Here is a 15,594-nt window from a genome sequence, read left to right as displayed (position 1 = left end):
TTGGGTCTCCTCTCCAAAGAGAAGGTCACGGTTGGAGCGGCAATCCAAATACTCACTGCACAGCTGAGCTCTGGATCTGGGCAAGGGTTGCATCTATTTTGCAACTATTTTTCTAATTTAAGCCCTCAAATTACAGTTTACTCGACTGACTTGAAGACAAAGCATTCTGTGTCTCTAACTGGGTCTTGAGGAGCAAGAAAAGGGGAGAATTATCTGGATAATTCAGGTGGAAAATATTTCTGCTGTTGTGTATTTGTAAGCTTACACCATCCAAATGAGTTGTGTATTTGGCCCTGATTATCACCCAGTTCTACTCCACTCTGACCTGTATAGACGCAGCTAGGGTATCTAAAGCCACTATCGAGCGGGCGGAAGACGGCCCGGCAGCCCAGGTTCTGCGGGAGCTAATGCAGCCGGAAACCCGGCGCGATCGATGGTTCAGACCCAGAGCAGAGCAGGGACCGCCGCCCGGATCTGCGAACAAAGCAAACCCCCGGGACCTTGGGTTCCAGACAGGCCGGAGCCCCCGCCCATCCTCCCCGCCATTACCAGGAAAGTAGGAGCGGTTTTTAGGCCCCGGGCCCGCGCGGAAAACGCACCCCGGAGCCCCGAACCCTCGCTGCGCCGCGGGCGCATGGAGGCGCCGAAGGTTCCGGGGTAATTCCGCGCGAGGTGGGCTGCAGGCCCCGGCTCCCGCAGCCGCGCCTCTGCGGAGCCTTAGGCCCGAGCGGCCGCTCTTCTGTGTCTGGTTCGGTGCAGGCAGAATTGCCGGTTTTCCGCGGAGAAGCGAGCGGCCGGCGCCCGCCGCCACGGGACACCCCCACCGCTGCAGCCGGCGCCGGCTCGCGGTCGCCGCTCCAGGGGAGGCCCCGAGACAAAGGCGCATCGGCTGCTGGTGGATGACGCGGGCGCCCGGGCCGCGCTCTCCCCCGCCCACGCCGGCAGCCCTCAGTGCCCCGGCCCGGGAGAGAGGGCACTGGGACCTCGGTCCAACTCCCCGCCCGGCCCCGGCCCCGGCCCCGGCCCCGGGCCGCTCCAGGGTCCGGAGAGAGGACCCCGGCGCGCCCCCACAGCCCCGGCTGACCCGCGCAGCTCCCTGCCCAACAGCGCCGGCAGCTGCGGTCGCCGGCCGAGGGCCGCCGGGTCCCCGCGAAGGACGGGATGACCCCTGCTGGCCGGAGCCGTGGAGGCGGCCGAGACCCGGACCCGCTCAGGGGCTCGGCCCTGAGTACCCCGGGCCTGGGGGACGCCCGGTGAGCTTGTAGGAGACCTCGAACAGCCTGAGTCCGAGGCGCTGCCGGGCTGCAGGAGCAGGCCTTTCTCCTTAGTGCCCTCCCTCTGCTGGGCACGCGGCATCCCCGCAGCGGCGGCCCGCCCTCCCGCCGGGCTGCTCACCGCCAGCGGCTCTGCTCTGGAGGCTCCCAAAGCCTGCGCCGCCCGAAGGAGCCTGGCACCGGGGCCGAGGAACTGGGCTTGGATGAGACCAGACAGGGCCGGACCTTTAGCCACTGTGACCCAGCCGATTGCCCGTGGGTGATTTCTCCTCTCCGAGCCGGAGCCACTTGCTTGGGACTCAGAGACAAGCCTTCGCGTTGTCAATTTCTCTGACCCGGAGTGAAGAACTTCCTTTAAGGACAGGTCTTTGTGGATGGAACTCACCTGCAGTTCTTGCTAAGAAAGCTCCCCGTGAAAGATGCACAGTCTACATGCAGAGCATGGAAAAGATGTTCCATAAAATGCACATTTGGCCATACTGCGGACATAACCAATATATTGAAACGGTCTAAAATGCACAGATATCTATATTACACATATATTCTGGACATGGAAAATATATTTCTCTAGAAAATATACATACAGAGGGACTTTTATCTATTGTATGGGAAAGCAACCTCCTGGGAAAAGATTACATATAGCATGAATATCCACCATATGTAAAAATTTGTTAACATTTATAAACAGTACTGTTATATATATATCGTACACAGTGAATGTACAGTCCTGCATCTATTTAGCTACATGAATGTATCCACTCCATAGGACATATAAAATCAGTGCATGGAAAATGCATCCATTTTAATATATCCACATTAAAAAATTACATGGAAAATACATCATATTATTATATATAGACAAAATGCATATCTACCCAGTGTATGAAAAATATCTTCTGTAAATTATGTTTGCACACATGGTGTATGTGTACCAAATACATGGAAGTACAGTTTTTGAGTTCACAAATTATTGTATTTATAATACACGTTTCTCTGGAGATCTTAAACACAGTAGCAGGAGGAAGCTCAGGCATTGGCAATGACGCTCTCCATCGGCTGAACTTCTTTTCTGTCCTTCTGTATTTCTGTCTTTTTAAAACTCCTTCTATGTCTACGTGGATTATTTTCATTAGTGGTCTCCGATTTCTATTTCCCTGTTGTATCTCTCGTCTGAAGTGGGGGTCTAGTCCATTTGCAGCAGGGTCTGACTGCATAATCACGCCTGCATGGAATTAGCATTACATAATGAGGTTACCCTCTGTGTCTCAGGATGTGTTCTTCTACACCTAATATAAATATATCATAGAGTTACTCTGGGCTGTCAGTTAGGAAAGGGGTCAGGCGGGAAGCCCAGCGGCCTGCTGAGGTGTGAAACGGGCAGGTTGAGGGAACAGGCAGGTTCCGAGTTTGTGCTGGGCAATCAAGGCCTCCTGAAAGCTAAGGTTTATTTAAATTTTTAAAAATTTATTTTTAAATCATCAGTCTAGAGAGCAGCGTGAGGCAAAGGCTGGAGCCCCTCTTCCATACCCCTCTCAAATCCCAGAGCAGCCCCACTCCCTCCCAGCCAGCCTGGGAGAAGATTCTGGCCTACCCAGCTCCTCCCTCTGGTTCCCATCCTTAACCTCGGCCAGGTCTACACAAGCAGCAGGGAAAGCTTATTCCAAAAGCCAAGCTTTTCTCAACAAAACCCATCCCCGATGCTTTTAGAGAGGCGGTAATAACTCGAAGCATTTTCTGGCACTGAGCTAACTCTGTCTCAGCCCCCTAAAAATTAGTCCCACAGCTCTTTCTTTAGCAGCTAAAAATCCGGGACTACCTGACTCCTGTCAACGGAAAAATTGTTTGAGAGACAGCGCACTCATACCCAGCAGAGATATTGTTTATGACTAGTTGGTTTCCGTATAGGCGCGGCCATATTTTACTGTCCAAAGGAATCAATTAATTAGTGCTTCACCAGTCCCCCCGCCAGCCGCTGCTTGGCTGAGCATGAGCGGCTGAGATAGATGTGCGTGGCCAGCTCGCTGGTCTTGTTAACAAGCCTCGTCATAAAGATGGAGATGATAAGGAGATCAGGGATGCTGTGGCGGCCGTGAGGGGGGGCTTCGAGGTCCCAGCCCAGCAGTCTCTGGGGCAGGGGGTGCTGCTCCGGCGCCGCTCTATGCAGCGTTCTCCCCTTCTGGGGCATTGTTGCTGGGACTCAGATAATCCCCTCCCCCCTCCCCTTCCCTGGATTTTCCCGTTTCTTCATCTAACCCCAAATTTTAAAAAACATTAAAAAAAAATAAAAATACATACACATGAGTGCCTGTCTCCCCCTCTGCCACGTTTGTTCCGGGGCCTGCCGCCGCCTCTTTTTTCTGTGTGGCTCCCTTTCATCTCCTTCTGGTGCCCTCTTCCCTCTTTTGGCTCTCTCTCTGTCTTCGTGGTTGCTTTTTCTATGAGTTGGTGCTGGCCCAGGCCCCAACAAGCTCGTAAAAAAATAATAATAATACAAATACCCCCTGGTTACTTGCTGCAGAGCGAACAACCCAGATAAGCCTGACTCAATGGAAAAAAAGAACAACACAAACCTTGGATGTAATTGTTGGTTTGGGCTGCAGCACTTAATTCTGTTTATTCTCACCAATGTGCATACTTAACAGAGAGATATTGATATTAAAAGGCAGGCGGGAATTAATTTTGCTTTTATAGTTATCTATTAAGAGCAGAAGGTGGTCTGAGTCTCCTTTAAAGGGACCAAAAAAGGAGGGAGGGAGAGAGAGAAAGGGAGGGGGAAGGGAGAAATATGACTGAAGGCGAACAAAGATCTTTGCCTGAAGAAACAATGTAACACTAGACAGAACTATAAAGTCTGGGAATGTAAGGATGCCAGACTCTCTCAGTTGCCCCCGTTTGCAATCCTGTCCCCTGCACTTCCTGCTGAAATCCCAGCCCTGACTACACAGCAGTTTGCAAGGAAGAATTCATGCAATTATCCGGATAATTGTTGGAGGAGAGACAGAAAGCATTTCCCTTTTATTGTCTGATCCTCTCCGGTGTTTGTGTGGAGGAGGGGGGTGGTGTATGGGATACAGAGGAAAAAAAGATGGTTGGGTCCCCCAATACCACCCTGGCCCCTACAGGATGGCTACTCCTAAACCAGGGAGGTCTTACACAGGAGCATACAGATTCTGGAACATACTCAAGAAAGGACAAGAAATTTTGAAGGCCTCAGTGATTCACTTTCATTTTCCAGGGTATTTGCTTGGCTTTACTTTGTCTGCATAGACCTGCCTCATCTAGTATTGTAATTATCACAAGTAAGCGAATAATAGATAATTATAGGGGTGTCGATAATATCGTTTATTTTATAGCCGCACAAGATATGATTAGAGTTAGTGTCAGTGGCTCTGTTGGAGCTTGGGAGGCAGCAAGAGTCAGGGTAGTGAGGCCCTGATAGTCTTTCTTTCCTATTTTTATGGGTGTGTGAATCTCCAGAAATCCCTAATTCTCTAAATTCCTTCCCAAATGTCTTAAGGGAAATCTCTAGGATTTTAGGGGCTGAGAGCTTGCAGAAGGGTAAACAACAATTTGGTACTTAAATCTCCCCCTTAGTCTCAGGAGCAGTGCTCTCTGCTCTCCTCCTGCTCCCCACAATCAAGGGCTTTGCCCTCAGTTCAAGACCAGCAGGGTCACAGAGGCTTGGCAGGTGAGGCCAGAGAGAGGAAAACAGGGTCTTACCAAAACCAATTCATTGCCATCCTCAAGTGGGCACCCGGCCCAGAGTGAAGCCCCCTTTGACCCCAAAATGGCCTTCTTTCCTGGACGCTCTTCCCCGAGGACACCTGGATAGGGGCAGAAGCCAGGCTAGGGCTGTGGAGGGCAGTTGGGGTAGGGATGAGGAGAGAATTGAAAATACTTTTTCTTGTTTCCAGAATTCAAAAGACCAGAAGGCTGTGGGGGAGAGAAAGAGATTGCAATAGAGAGCAGGGCAAGACAGATCCAGGGACACCATGAAAACTTGGCAGGCCAGAATAAAAGGGAAAAGTGAAAGAAAAGGGTCAGGAAGAGGAACAGCAGAAAAAAAAAAAAAGAAGGAAATAAAAAGGAAAAGGTAGGAAAAACGGAGAAGAAGGAAAAAGGAGGGAAATGGAAAAAAGGAAAGAAGAAAGAGATTTGACGGGGAAAGAGAGGAAGGAGGGAGGCAGACGCCCGGGTCGCTCTGCCTGGCGGCCTGCAGCAGTCTGGGTGGGCGGGGGGCGCCAAGACAAAGTGAAGGTCAAGTTAGCATCGTACCTTATAAGGAAGGCGTCGGTCCTCCATTTCAGCCTTTCTTTCTGCCAGGACGCGGCTGTGGCATTTCTGGTCTTGTAAACACTGGACTCTTTGGGGCCTTAAAAAAAGATCCCCCTCCTTCCTTTATTGGAGGTGAGCTCGACCGACTAGGGGAAGCATCGGACAGAGAAGTCAGCTAATGAAGACTCCGGCAAACTTTTCTCTCCTTTTCTCTCTGTCTGGCTCCGCTCCCGCCAGCTGGGGCCCCCTCCCCCCCCTCCCTCCCTCCCGCCTCTCCCTCCCTCCCCCCTCTCCCTCCTTTCTCCACCCCGACGCCTCTTTTTCTCTCTGTATCTCCCGGTCTTCCGTATCTCTCTCCACTGACTGTAACTCTGGGCTCCCCACTCCCCCCCTCCCCTACTGCAGACTTCTAAATCCGTGCCATTTCACCACGAAACCGAGCAAGATGTAAGAGTTGGAGAGAAAATTAGCCGTCAGAAAGAAAAGTTCATTTACAGCTTACATGTGTATTAAGATTTCCTTCCGAAAACAAGGCGGTCCACTCGGTAAGGAGAAGTGAGGCAGCACGAGTGGGGAGGGCTGATAAGGTAGGAGACTTGGATTTCTTAATTTCTCACATCCAGAGGCGGAAAGAAAGGGGGAGAAGCAGGAAAGCGAGAGAGAAGCGCTTTAACCGGGCAACTAGCAAAGGAGGAGGCTGCCGCCGGGACAGGTTGGGAGCCAAGCGCGCCCGCGCAAGCACCCGGTGTTCCGGCAGCGATCCCCGGGCGCTGAGCCGGCTCGGCCTAGGCCTCGGGTGCGGAGAAACCAGTATATTAGATATTTGTTGGTCTGAGAGGTGGGGGAGAGGCAGGGATGGAGGGAGGCAGGGAGAGACTGAGAGGGAGGCGGCGCCGAGGCCGGCCTGCCAGAGGGAAAGGGAGTTCCGGAGCGGCGGCGGCGTCAGCCCGGGCTGTGGGCAGCCGGCGGGCTCAGCCCAAGACGCCGGGCGGGAGAAAGGAGCCTGAAGTGGAATCCTTGATCTTCTCCCTCCAGGGTAGCACCAGGGACGAGAGAGAGAGGGAATGAATATGGTGTGGGGGTGTCTGTGAAGGGCTGACCTCTTTTTTCCTGGACCTCACAGCTTGTTTTCGCGCGCTTGGCGCCACGGAGCCCTTATTAGTCCTAATCATCGCTTTTTAAATGGGAATTGTATGGCAAAGGAAAGGAGATGCTCAGAAAGCAATTATGGGGGCTTCTGGTTAAAGCTGATGCTCTACAAACCCCTAATTTTTGTCACCTCCACTCTTCTCACCTGGAAAACCAGTCTCTGGGGTCAGTCCCCTCCCCCTTTGCCTACCTGGCTGAGGGTGCCTAAGGGCTCTCAGGGACCTGAAGTGGGGATTGGGGGCCAGATGGGAACCCCCAGGAGCAGCAGGGGTGGTCAGAGGAGCTCCCAGGCCTCCATGCCAAGAGCCCTTCCACCCTGTGTTCTGATAATGAAAAACAAAGGGGGAGGATTTGACTATTCCTACTGGTGTTAAAGCACCCTGGCTTTCAAAACAAGCGCCTGACCCTGAGACACAAGGTGATAAGCGTCTCTCCCACAGACATTTAATCTGGGCAAACAACCTACTGCCTGGGCTCAAGGGGCTGAGGGGGTGGCCTGGGTGGGGACATTTGCTGCCAGGAAACCCCAGGGAGGGAGCAGCAGACCCTCTTTGGCGTTCTCTGGAGTTCTGTGGAGAGCATTTGTAAAGGTCAAATGCACTAGGGAGGTCCTTTCTGATGTCCCCCTCAGCCCTGGGAAGGGGAGCCCCAGGAAGTGAGGACATTTATGAGCTGGGACACATTTCCCCCTAGTGTGGGAAAGACAGAGATAGCCAGACCCCATCCTCCAAAAATGTGTTCTGTGTCTGTGACAGAAAATTGGTAGCCACTTGGGAGATTTAGGGACTTGCAGGGAGTGAGGACCAGGCACTCTGGTGAAGGCAGAGGCTGAGGTGTGATTTAAGGTGGGTGGAGGAATCTGAGGGAGCAAGACTGGAAAGGTATCGAGAAACCTATGTCTTCAGAGAAGCCAAACACACACACAGTGGGCCCCAATATTGAAAAACACCAGATGATCTGCTTCGAAGGGACATAAACAGGCCAAGCGGATGCAGGTTAATAAAACCTGCAAAAGCCCAGACAGGAACACTTAAAATGCCCCAGAAACAAAGCGCACCGTGACAAATTCTCACCCAACACACAAGTACATGCACCAGAATGTTCCCAGGCACAGACAGTCCTTCCCATCTCGAGCCTCCATCAGTGTACCTGCCTAGCACCAGGAGCACACCCACATTTGTGCCTTCTCCTAAACCTACCCACAGAAACCCTGGTGGGGGGCACAAGCATTTGGCTGCACACACACCCCACAGAGCCAGGCTCGTGTCTCCTGAGCCTCAGTAATGCACGATCCATACCCGGAGATAAAAGTCTAGACAATAGACGGCTGTTTATGACAAGGAGGCTCTCCAAGTTTGGGGCCAGGCGATAAATCTCTGGCAAATCTTCCTGTAACTCAACTTCTGGCTGTAGTGATGAGAGAACCACAGAGACAGCAGAGAGGAAAGCAGCGAAATGGGAGAGACTTTTAAATCCTGAGCAGAAGGCGACTTCCCCGCTGGGGCAAGGGACTGCAGGCGGCCACACTCGCCCCTCGTACCGTGTCCACACTGTGGAAAGTTTCGGATCAAGCTTCAGAACACAGGAGAGTCAGGCCTCCTGGCTCCTGGAAACCGGGCGAAATGTGCAGGCAGATGGCAGGGCCTGGAGGCTGGGACAGACCTACAAACCATTCTTGCTGCAGGCAAAGGATCTTTTTTGTTGGTGACCAAAATCTTCTTGCTGTGTGTCACCTGAATTTTTTCACCCCACGCCTCTCTGTCTCTATCCCTCTCTCTCTCTTCCTCTCTCTCTGTCTCTCTCCTTTTCCTTTTTGGATTGATGGGCTGTTCCCTTTTGCATTTTCGACCCAGGCGTCTGATTACAAGTAAAGAGCCACTGAAGTTGATCTCATAAAAATGCCGCGAGCTCACTTTGATCTACGGGTCTGGGTCCGAGCCTAAGCAGGCGCTAAAGCCGGGGAATGGCGGCTCCGGCCAACCCAGCGTCCGCGCGGCGGCGAGGCCGGAGATCCGGGTGGCCCAGCAGGGCCATCCTGCCCAGAAAAGGCATTTTCTGTGCTGCTGCAACTGGGTTTAGAAACCAAGGTCCAAGCGTAGCGGCTCCATTTCCAGACTGCTTTTAAGCCATTTCCTTCATTTTAAAGCATTTGTGAGGGGGCTAGTGAAACTGGCTCGTAAAATGGGACTTTTATGGGAAGAAATGGGGTCGAGCCGCTAGCCTCCTGGGACAATCCCTCCGCGGAGGAGAGTGGGTGGGGCTGCGGGGCCGGAGGAGCTGCCCCTCTCACTCCCCTCATCCCGTCCAGGGGCCAGGGGAACCTCAGGAGCAGCGTCCACCGGCTTAGGTGGCCTGACTTGGGGCCTTGGGCTTGGGGCGGTGACCAGGGCTGAGGAGAAGTGGAGGCCGAGAACTGGCAGTCCCACCGCCTTTTAGTTCCCTGGTTGGGGTCGGAGGTGTACCTGGTGCGAGATAAACCGCTGGCCTGAAAATCCCTGAGCACACTGAAGGGATTCTTAAACGCCGCGGTATTGCTCTAAGGGAGAGAAATGTGCAAAAAAGAAGCAAGCCAACCTCTCATGAGGACTCATCCCAGCCAGCTCAGCTTCGGAACCGCTGACGGTGCCCATGCGCTCATTGCTTATCTTTTTATTGACTCCACGCGCGACCGAACTTACAGTCCAAGCGCATCCGAGCTCTGAGGGCCCCCTTCCTCCTCCGTGGGTTTGCCTCCCAGTTCAGCGTCTGTGGTGTGGGCCCCTTTCCCCACCAAAGGCCGCTCTCTAGAGTCCAGAGCAGCCGGAGGAGGTGGACAAGGCGGCCCACCGCTGTGCTGGGGTGCTGCGGTGGGGGTCCCCCGGCCAGGATTCCGGAGATAATGCCGTCTTCTGCAGCCGCCTCTGGTGTCCGTATGTGGCAGGGAAGGGTGCTGGAGTCTGTCGCGGCCCTGGCCAGAGTACCGCGTGGCAGCTGCCCAGACCCCAGCTGCCTGCTAGCGGCCAGGCAGGCAGGCAGGCGGTGCTGCCTGAGGCCAAGAGCCAGTGGGGCTGGCAGGATGGCCCTGTGGCAGAAAATTTCAGGTGAAAGCCGAGACTCCAGAAGGGTGGAGGGGCCACAGGCACCCATGAGACAAGGAGAGAAAAGCCGCCTCCACTCCAGGGAGTAGGGCTTGCCAGGGCTCTTGGGAACCAATTTGGGGCCACAGATGGATCTCATGTCAGGGGAGGCACTGATGCTATGGGGTGCAGCGTGGAACAGGCAGCTCAGTCTATGCTTCAGAGACGCCTGGACCTAGAGTCAGGCAGGGAGGCCGCTAGCCCACACCGTGGGCATTTTTTGCCAATCAATGCTTTGCTGACCTCAGTGGCTGGGGCCTTCACTCCTTGACCCCAACGGCAACCTCCAATTGCTGGGATTTTTTTTAAGTTGTTGAAAAATTAAAAGTCAGGCTAAAACTAGAAAAAAAATCAAACTTTGTGCCTTACTTTTAGGGGGAAGAATATTAATTCTCAGAAGCCTCATTTGGGTGACCCTGGAGTTTCCTGGACATCAACTCCTTTGACATTCTTTCTTGCCTTTCTTTTTTGTTTCAAGGAAATAGAGCCGCCAGCAGCTCCTTGCAGCCGCCTGGCTCACTTTTATGGTGGCCCTGGAGTAAACTTTGGTGGTCAAATTCAAGTGCTCAGGCCCACAGCTGTCTCCTCACAGGAAGCACAACCCCTCCCCACTGGCAGCCCTGGCGGCACAGAATTCGCCTTGGGGGCTTGGGCCCCACATCACCCTGGAGGCCAGGATGGGGAAGGAAGCTGGGCCCTAAAGGGAAGTGCGGAAAGCTGGAGCTGAGCCTCTGAGCCCATCCACACCTCTGCAAGGGATGGGGGCACCTTTTGCCGGTTCCTATCACTGTTTGGGGAGCATTTTGCCTCCAATAAACTCAAGTTTAATGATGTCAGCACAAACCCCATAAAAGCCACAGTCCATAGTTCCCCATCATTACAATTAAAAATTCCGGCCCCAGCTCACCCTATAAAAAGGGGTAGAGGAAGGAGGAAAAGCAACAGATTTTTCTTCTTGTAGCCCCTTACCGACAGAGAAGTCCCACACTTGAGCGAAGCCCCAATCTAGTTCCTCTTTGCCCTCGGTTAAGATCTGGCCAGGTCTAAGGAAGGGCTCAGGAAGCAGTGCCCAGTGATGAATGGGTAGAGGGGTGCTGGAGGCCTATTCTTGTGTATTCCAGAACCACCCCAAGAATGGGACCCATGGCTGAGGCGTCTTCACCCCTTCACCCCAGGTGTTATTTTAAAGGCCAATCAAATTGGGGGAAGCAGGAGGGTTAGAAGAAATGGATTTGGGGGGTTGTATTTAGGGACAAGTTACCATTTTTTGTGTCTTCCCCATCTGGTTTTTTGGGGTCTCAGTACCTCATCAAGTTCCGCAAGGAAAATCAAATCCAAATAATATTTTAAAAGTGGAAACCGATTTTAACCAAGAGTTAGGGATGTAAAGAGAGTTTGGGCCATTTCTTGCTTTCCCCGAGAGCGAAATGGACAGAGTCCTTGAGGGCTTCAGTTCCTCCCCTCCTACCCGAATAAATCGTGCCCTAGCGGCTCCTCCTTGGATGCAAGGTTGCTTTATGCTCGTGGCAGTTACTCTGGTACCCAGTCCAGAACCTTTCAATAAAGTGATTTTCAGCTGCCCAGATGTGTCCTGTGGCACCCAGAGGAATGGGAGGCAAGGGAGAGCAGAACCACTGAGTCCACCCCTTGGGCCACAACCATCCAGGAGGCTAGCAGATGTGGAGGAGGGCAGGGCAGGGCTGAGAAACAGGAAGGAAGCACCAGGCCTGGCTGCAGCCCCTGGAAGCAGGGCTGGGGACTTCCCCTAGGGAGTGGCCCCTGGCCCAGCCCTGCCCATCTAGGTTCCTCAGCTCCCTTCCACTGCCCTGCTGGTTTGTCCTAAAGACCCACACCTGGCCACACCACCCAGCTCACAGCCCCCAAATCATTCAAGGATAGAAGCCCCAAACTTAGTCCCCCACCATATCCTTCCAGGACCTTGACACCAGGCTTCTTTTTAGCCCCCAAGCTGAGGCTGAGCCCCCAACCCAAAGGGCCCCAACAGAGAAGATACATGGCTCTCATTCCAACCTTTTTCTTTGGGGTTTGAGATTTAAAAATCCACAGTGGATGTAGCTTTCTGTGCATTGATTGACAATAAAGGCAGGCATGAAATATTCACCCAGGGCCACTCTCTCATACTAAATATTTAACACAACATTAGAGAAGGTTTTTCCCAGACTTCGCCAGGCACCGGCTGGGCGGCTGGCTCACTCCTTACCACTCGTTTATGACTAATCTGAGTCCCTAGCCGCCGGCAGCGCAGCAAGCCAGACAAAGTTGGGACACTAGCTTGCTGCTGGCTGCCTCACCTTTGGGAAACTTCGGATGCTCTTCTGAGGAGTCTCTCCAAAGGGGAAAGGGAGTCTTGACACCCAGCCTCGGCCAGGAAGAGAATCCACTTCTTCAAACTCTTCTAAACAGGCGCTGGCCCTCTTCGGGTTGGCGGGTAAGAGTCCCTGAGAGTTGGGGGGAAGGATTCCCATCTCTGGCGGAATCAGGCAGTGGGGAAAGAGGTCCTCATCCCCATCCTAGTCTCAGACTGATCACGGGGAGGAGGCAAGACCCCCCATACGTGAGAGCCCTCCTCCTTCCCCCACCCTAGGGAAAAAAGAGCAGCAGCTAGAAAAAAATACAATTACCCCCTCCCAGCCACCGCCCCCGCCCATCCCACCGCCCACCCCACCCCAACCCTCTCTCTCCTCCTTTGCTCGCTCTGTGGAATGGAGAGGAGGGGAGTGACGAGAGAAAAACGAATACAAATCTGCAATTGATTTTCATAATGTTTCTGCGGTGTTTGCAAACCAATCGCCTGAACGTCCCCATCTTACCTAAGAGAGAACCCCTCCTACGTGTGCGAAGTGCTCCGAACTGATATATGACAATATCTACTTTGGATCACGTGCTCCAGGAGAGAGACTAAGACGGATAACGCGTCATCTCGCCTTCCCAAATTTTCCCCCCTCGCTAGACCGGGTCCAAAACCTCCATCTGGAGCCGGCAGGAGAAGAGAACGATGTTTAACTCGGTCAACCTGGGCAACTTCTGCTCGCCGTCGCGCAAGGAGAGGGGCGCTGATTTCGGCGAGCGAGGCAGCTGCGCCTCCAACCTCTATCTCCCCAGTTGCACTTACTACGTGCCCGAGTTCTCCACGGTCTCCTCCTTCCTGCCCCAGGCCCCCTCTCGTCAGATCTCCTATCCCTACTCGGCCCAAGTGCCCCCGGTCCGGGAGGTCTCCTACGGCCTGGAGCCATCCGGCAAGTGGCACCACCGGAACAGCTACTCCTCCTGCTATGCGGCGGCCGACGAGCTCATGCACCGGGAGTGCCTGCCTCCTTCCACCGTCACCGAGATCCTCATGAAAAACGAAGGCTCCTACGGCGGCCACCACCACCCCAGCGCCCCGCACGCAGCCCCCGCCGGCTTCTACTCCTCAGTCAACAAGAACAGCGTCCTGCCTCAAGCCTTCGACCGCTTCTTCGACAACGCCTACTGCGGCGGCGGCGACGCGCCTGCCGAGCCCCCCTGTCCGGGCAAGGGCGAGGCCAAGGGGGAGCCCGAGGCGCCCCCGGCCTCGGGACTGGCGTCCCGGGCTGAGGCGGGTGCGGAGGCCGAGGCCGAGGAGGAAAACACGAATCCCAGCTCGTCCGGTTCAGCCCACTCGGCGGCCAAGGAGCCGGCCAAGGGAGCCGCCCCCAGTAGGTAGCAGCGGCCGGGCGGACAGGCGGGCAGCGAGGGAGGGAGCGCCAGAGGGAGGGCGAGGGTAGGGGGGAGGCGAGGGGAGCGGGGACGGCCTCGTGTTTTGGGTCAGTCCGATTTTATGTGGAGTTTTATAAGCATTCAAAGGATTTTATTATAACCTACAAAGCCCTCTCTCCCAACGACTCGACTTTTTACGATGGAGAAGGGGTGGGGAGGGAGGGAAAAGGGCTCTTTGGAAAAGCCGGGTGAACCCCCCTCCCCGTTATCTCCCTCGGTCTGTGAAATTTTTAAAAGCGCCACCATCGCGGGCGATATTAACTTTGATCGTGAACTTAGAGGAGCATTTAAGGAAGGATGGGGAGCCGGGCTGCCGGGGGGTGGGAGGGAGGGGAGGAGTGGAGGGGGAGAAAGGGGAGGGCGAGGGAAAGACAGGGAGTAACTCAGAGAGGGGGAGAGGTGGGGGAGAGAGGCGATGGAGCAGAACCTCAGTCCGGAGAGGCCAGGCAGGGCGGCTCTGCTTCTTTTAAAAACTATTTTTGAAATGTTCAAACTATGTGTTCGCGGGTCCTGGAGCAGAACCGCGAGCAACCCGGGGTCAGCGGCGACAGGGGGTCGGGGAGAGGCGGCTCGGGGCTCCCCTCCGCTCCAGGCCGGGGTCTCGGCGTGTCTCTGCGGTCCGCGGCCTCCGCGCCGGCCTAGCGGGGAAGGCGCGGCCCGCCGGGCGTCCCGGGGCGCCAGGGCCCCCGGAAGCGGTCTGGGCGCTCGGGTGTCTCTGGTGCCTGCTCGCTCGCTTCGTCCCCGCCTCCCCACTGCTCTCGCCTGATCTCACGTCTTCGCGCCTGTTCTCCGCGGTTCCCCTAGATTTCTGGGGGAGGGGTGGTGGGCTTTCAGAGCCGCCGGGAGGGCAGCGCAGGAAGGGGCCGAGGACCGCGGCTGAGCAGGCGGGGCCCACGGGGACGCACTGGGGTCGGCTGGCTCCCTTCTCCCCCAGACTCCGTCGGCCCCGGCTCTCGCCCGAGGGGAGGGGGCGCGGGCCCCGCGGTGGCCCGGATCGGGGCGCGCTCGACCTGGCAGGGGGGTCGCGGCTCCCCCCGCACTGCGCCCGCGGAGAGCCGGCGGCCTGGCGGGAGGGCGGCTGGCGGTGGGGCTGGGAGAAGGGCCGCCGAGCGCTCAGCGGGCTGGGGTCGCCCGGGTCTCACGTGTCTCTCTCCCCCTCTCCTCGCACTTGCCCCCTCCCCTCCCCTCCAGACGCCCCCCGCACCCGCAAGAAGCGCTGCCCTTATTCGAAATTCCAGATCCGGGAGCTGGAGCGCGAGTTTTTCTTCAACGTGTATATCAACAAAGAGAAGCGGCTGCAGCTGTCGCGGATGCTGAACCTGACGGACCGACAAGTGAAAATTTGGTTTCAGAACAGAAGGATGAAAGAAAAAAAACTAAGCAGAGACCGGCTGCAGTATTTCTCGGGAAATCCTCTGCTGTAACCGCAGACCGGGCCCTTTTGGGGGAGGGAGGGGAAAGGGGGAAATTATTTTATTTTATTTTTATTTTTTATTTTCTAAGTCGCCTTCTTTCCGCGGGTGGAAAACTGGACTGTGGCCAGGGCTGGCCCCCACTGCCGTTGCTCGCTCTTCTCTCCGGAACCTCCTCCACCTTCTCGCTGGGGGACTCTGACTCTCGCTGGGGGACAGGGACGGGCCTGGAAAGGGGCTGAAGGGAAGTGTCTGGCCCGTGGCGAGTGGACTCCGTTGGCGCCGAAGCCAAGACTCTTTATTTAAAAGAAAACACACCTCGCGACAATGTCTTGCTGCTCGGATTGGGTGGGGGAGGGGCGAGATTAGTGGGCGCCGGAGCCGAACAATCCTTGAACTGAAAGCCTTCCTTGCCCAAGTGTAAAGATCTGCTAAGACACCGTGTCTGCGAGGGGAGACTTCTCGGGCTCCCCGCCCCTACCCCACCTGGCCCCACTGCTAGGGGGCAGCTAAATGTGATCCTGCCTTGCTGTGAAATTTCTGTACCTTCGACCTGGTGTTAGGTGTGCAAAGTCCGTGTCCTACCTCCGTCTGCGCCCAGGCCCCGCC

The 15,594-nt window shown here is 55.2% G+C and overlaps 1 protein-coding gene and 1 long non-coding RNA gene across 5 annotated transcripts; one reads left to right on the top strand and one right to left on the bottom strand.

Annotated features, from left to right (window-relative positions):
* Window positions 1-1,751: 1,751 nt before the first annotated feature.
* On the bottom strand, window positions 1,752-7,009 carry LOC147914714 (uncharacterized). 4 transcript variants are annotated; one of them, XR_015554937.1, is made up of 4 exons: window positions 6,052-7,009; window positions 4,995-5,695; window positions 3,570-3,908; window positions 1,752-2,496 (listed from the first exon to the last, which is right to left on the bottom strand). It is a non-coding gene; the product is annotated as an uncharacterized LOC147914714 (long non-coding RNA). The 4 variants fall into 4 exon arrangements; XR_015554938.1 differs by having other exon boundaries at window positions 3,570-5,098; window positions 5,550-5,695; XR_015554935.1 differs by having other exon boundaries at window positions 3,570-5,695.
* Window positions 7,010-9,414: 2,405 nt separating this feature from the next.
* Window positions 9,415-15,005, top strand: HOXC11 (homeobox C11). Its single transcript, XM_004429134.3, has 2 exons — window positions 9,415-13,512; window positions 14,765-15,005. Exons 1-2 carry the CDS (start codon window positions 12,831-12,833, stop codon window positions 14,995-14,997), a joined length of 915 nt encoding a protein of 304 aa, XP_004429191.1. The 5' UTR covers window positions 9,415-12,830; the 3' UTR covers window positions 14,998-15,005.
* Window positions 15,006-15,594: the final 589 nt, after the last annotated feature.

Source organism: Ceratotherium simum, chromosome 17 (assembly GCF_057802395.1).
Source record: "Ceratotherium simum simum isolate JZ-2026a chromosome 17, ASM5780239v1, whole genome shotgun sequence".
Taxonomy (NCBI): Eukaryota; Metazoa; Chordata; class Mammalia; order Perissodactyla; family Rhinocerotidae; genus Ceratotherium; species Ceratotherium simum.
This window is presented reverse-complemented; position numbering and strand designations above follow the sequence as displayed.

Bases quoted from the DNA above. Each gene is read 5' to 3' on its own strand.
- HOXC11 (XM_004429134.3), top strand. From the start codon at position 12,831: ATGTTTAACTCGGTCAACCTGGGCAACTTCTGCTCGCCGTCGCGCAAG. The intron at 13,513-14,764 runs GTAGGTAGCAGC...CCTCCCCTCCAG, and splicing joins GGCCAAGGGAGCCGCCCCCA to ACGCCCCCCGCACCCGCAAG.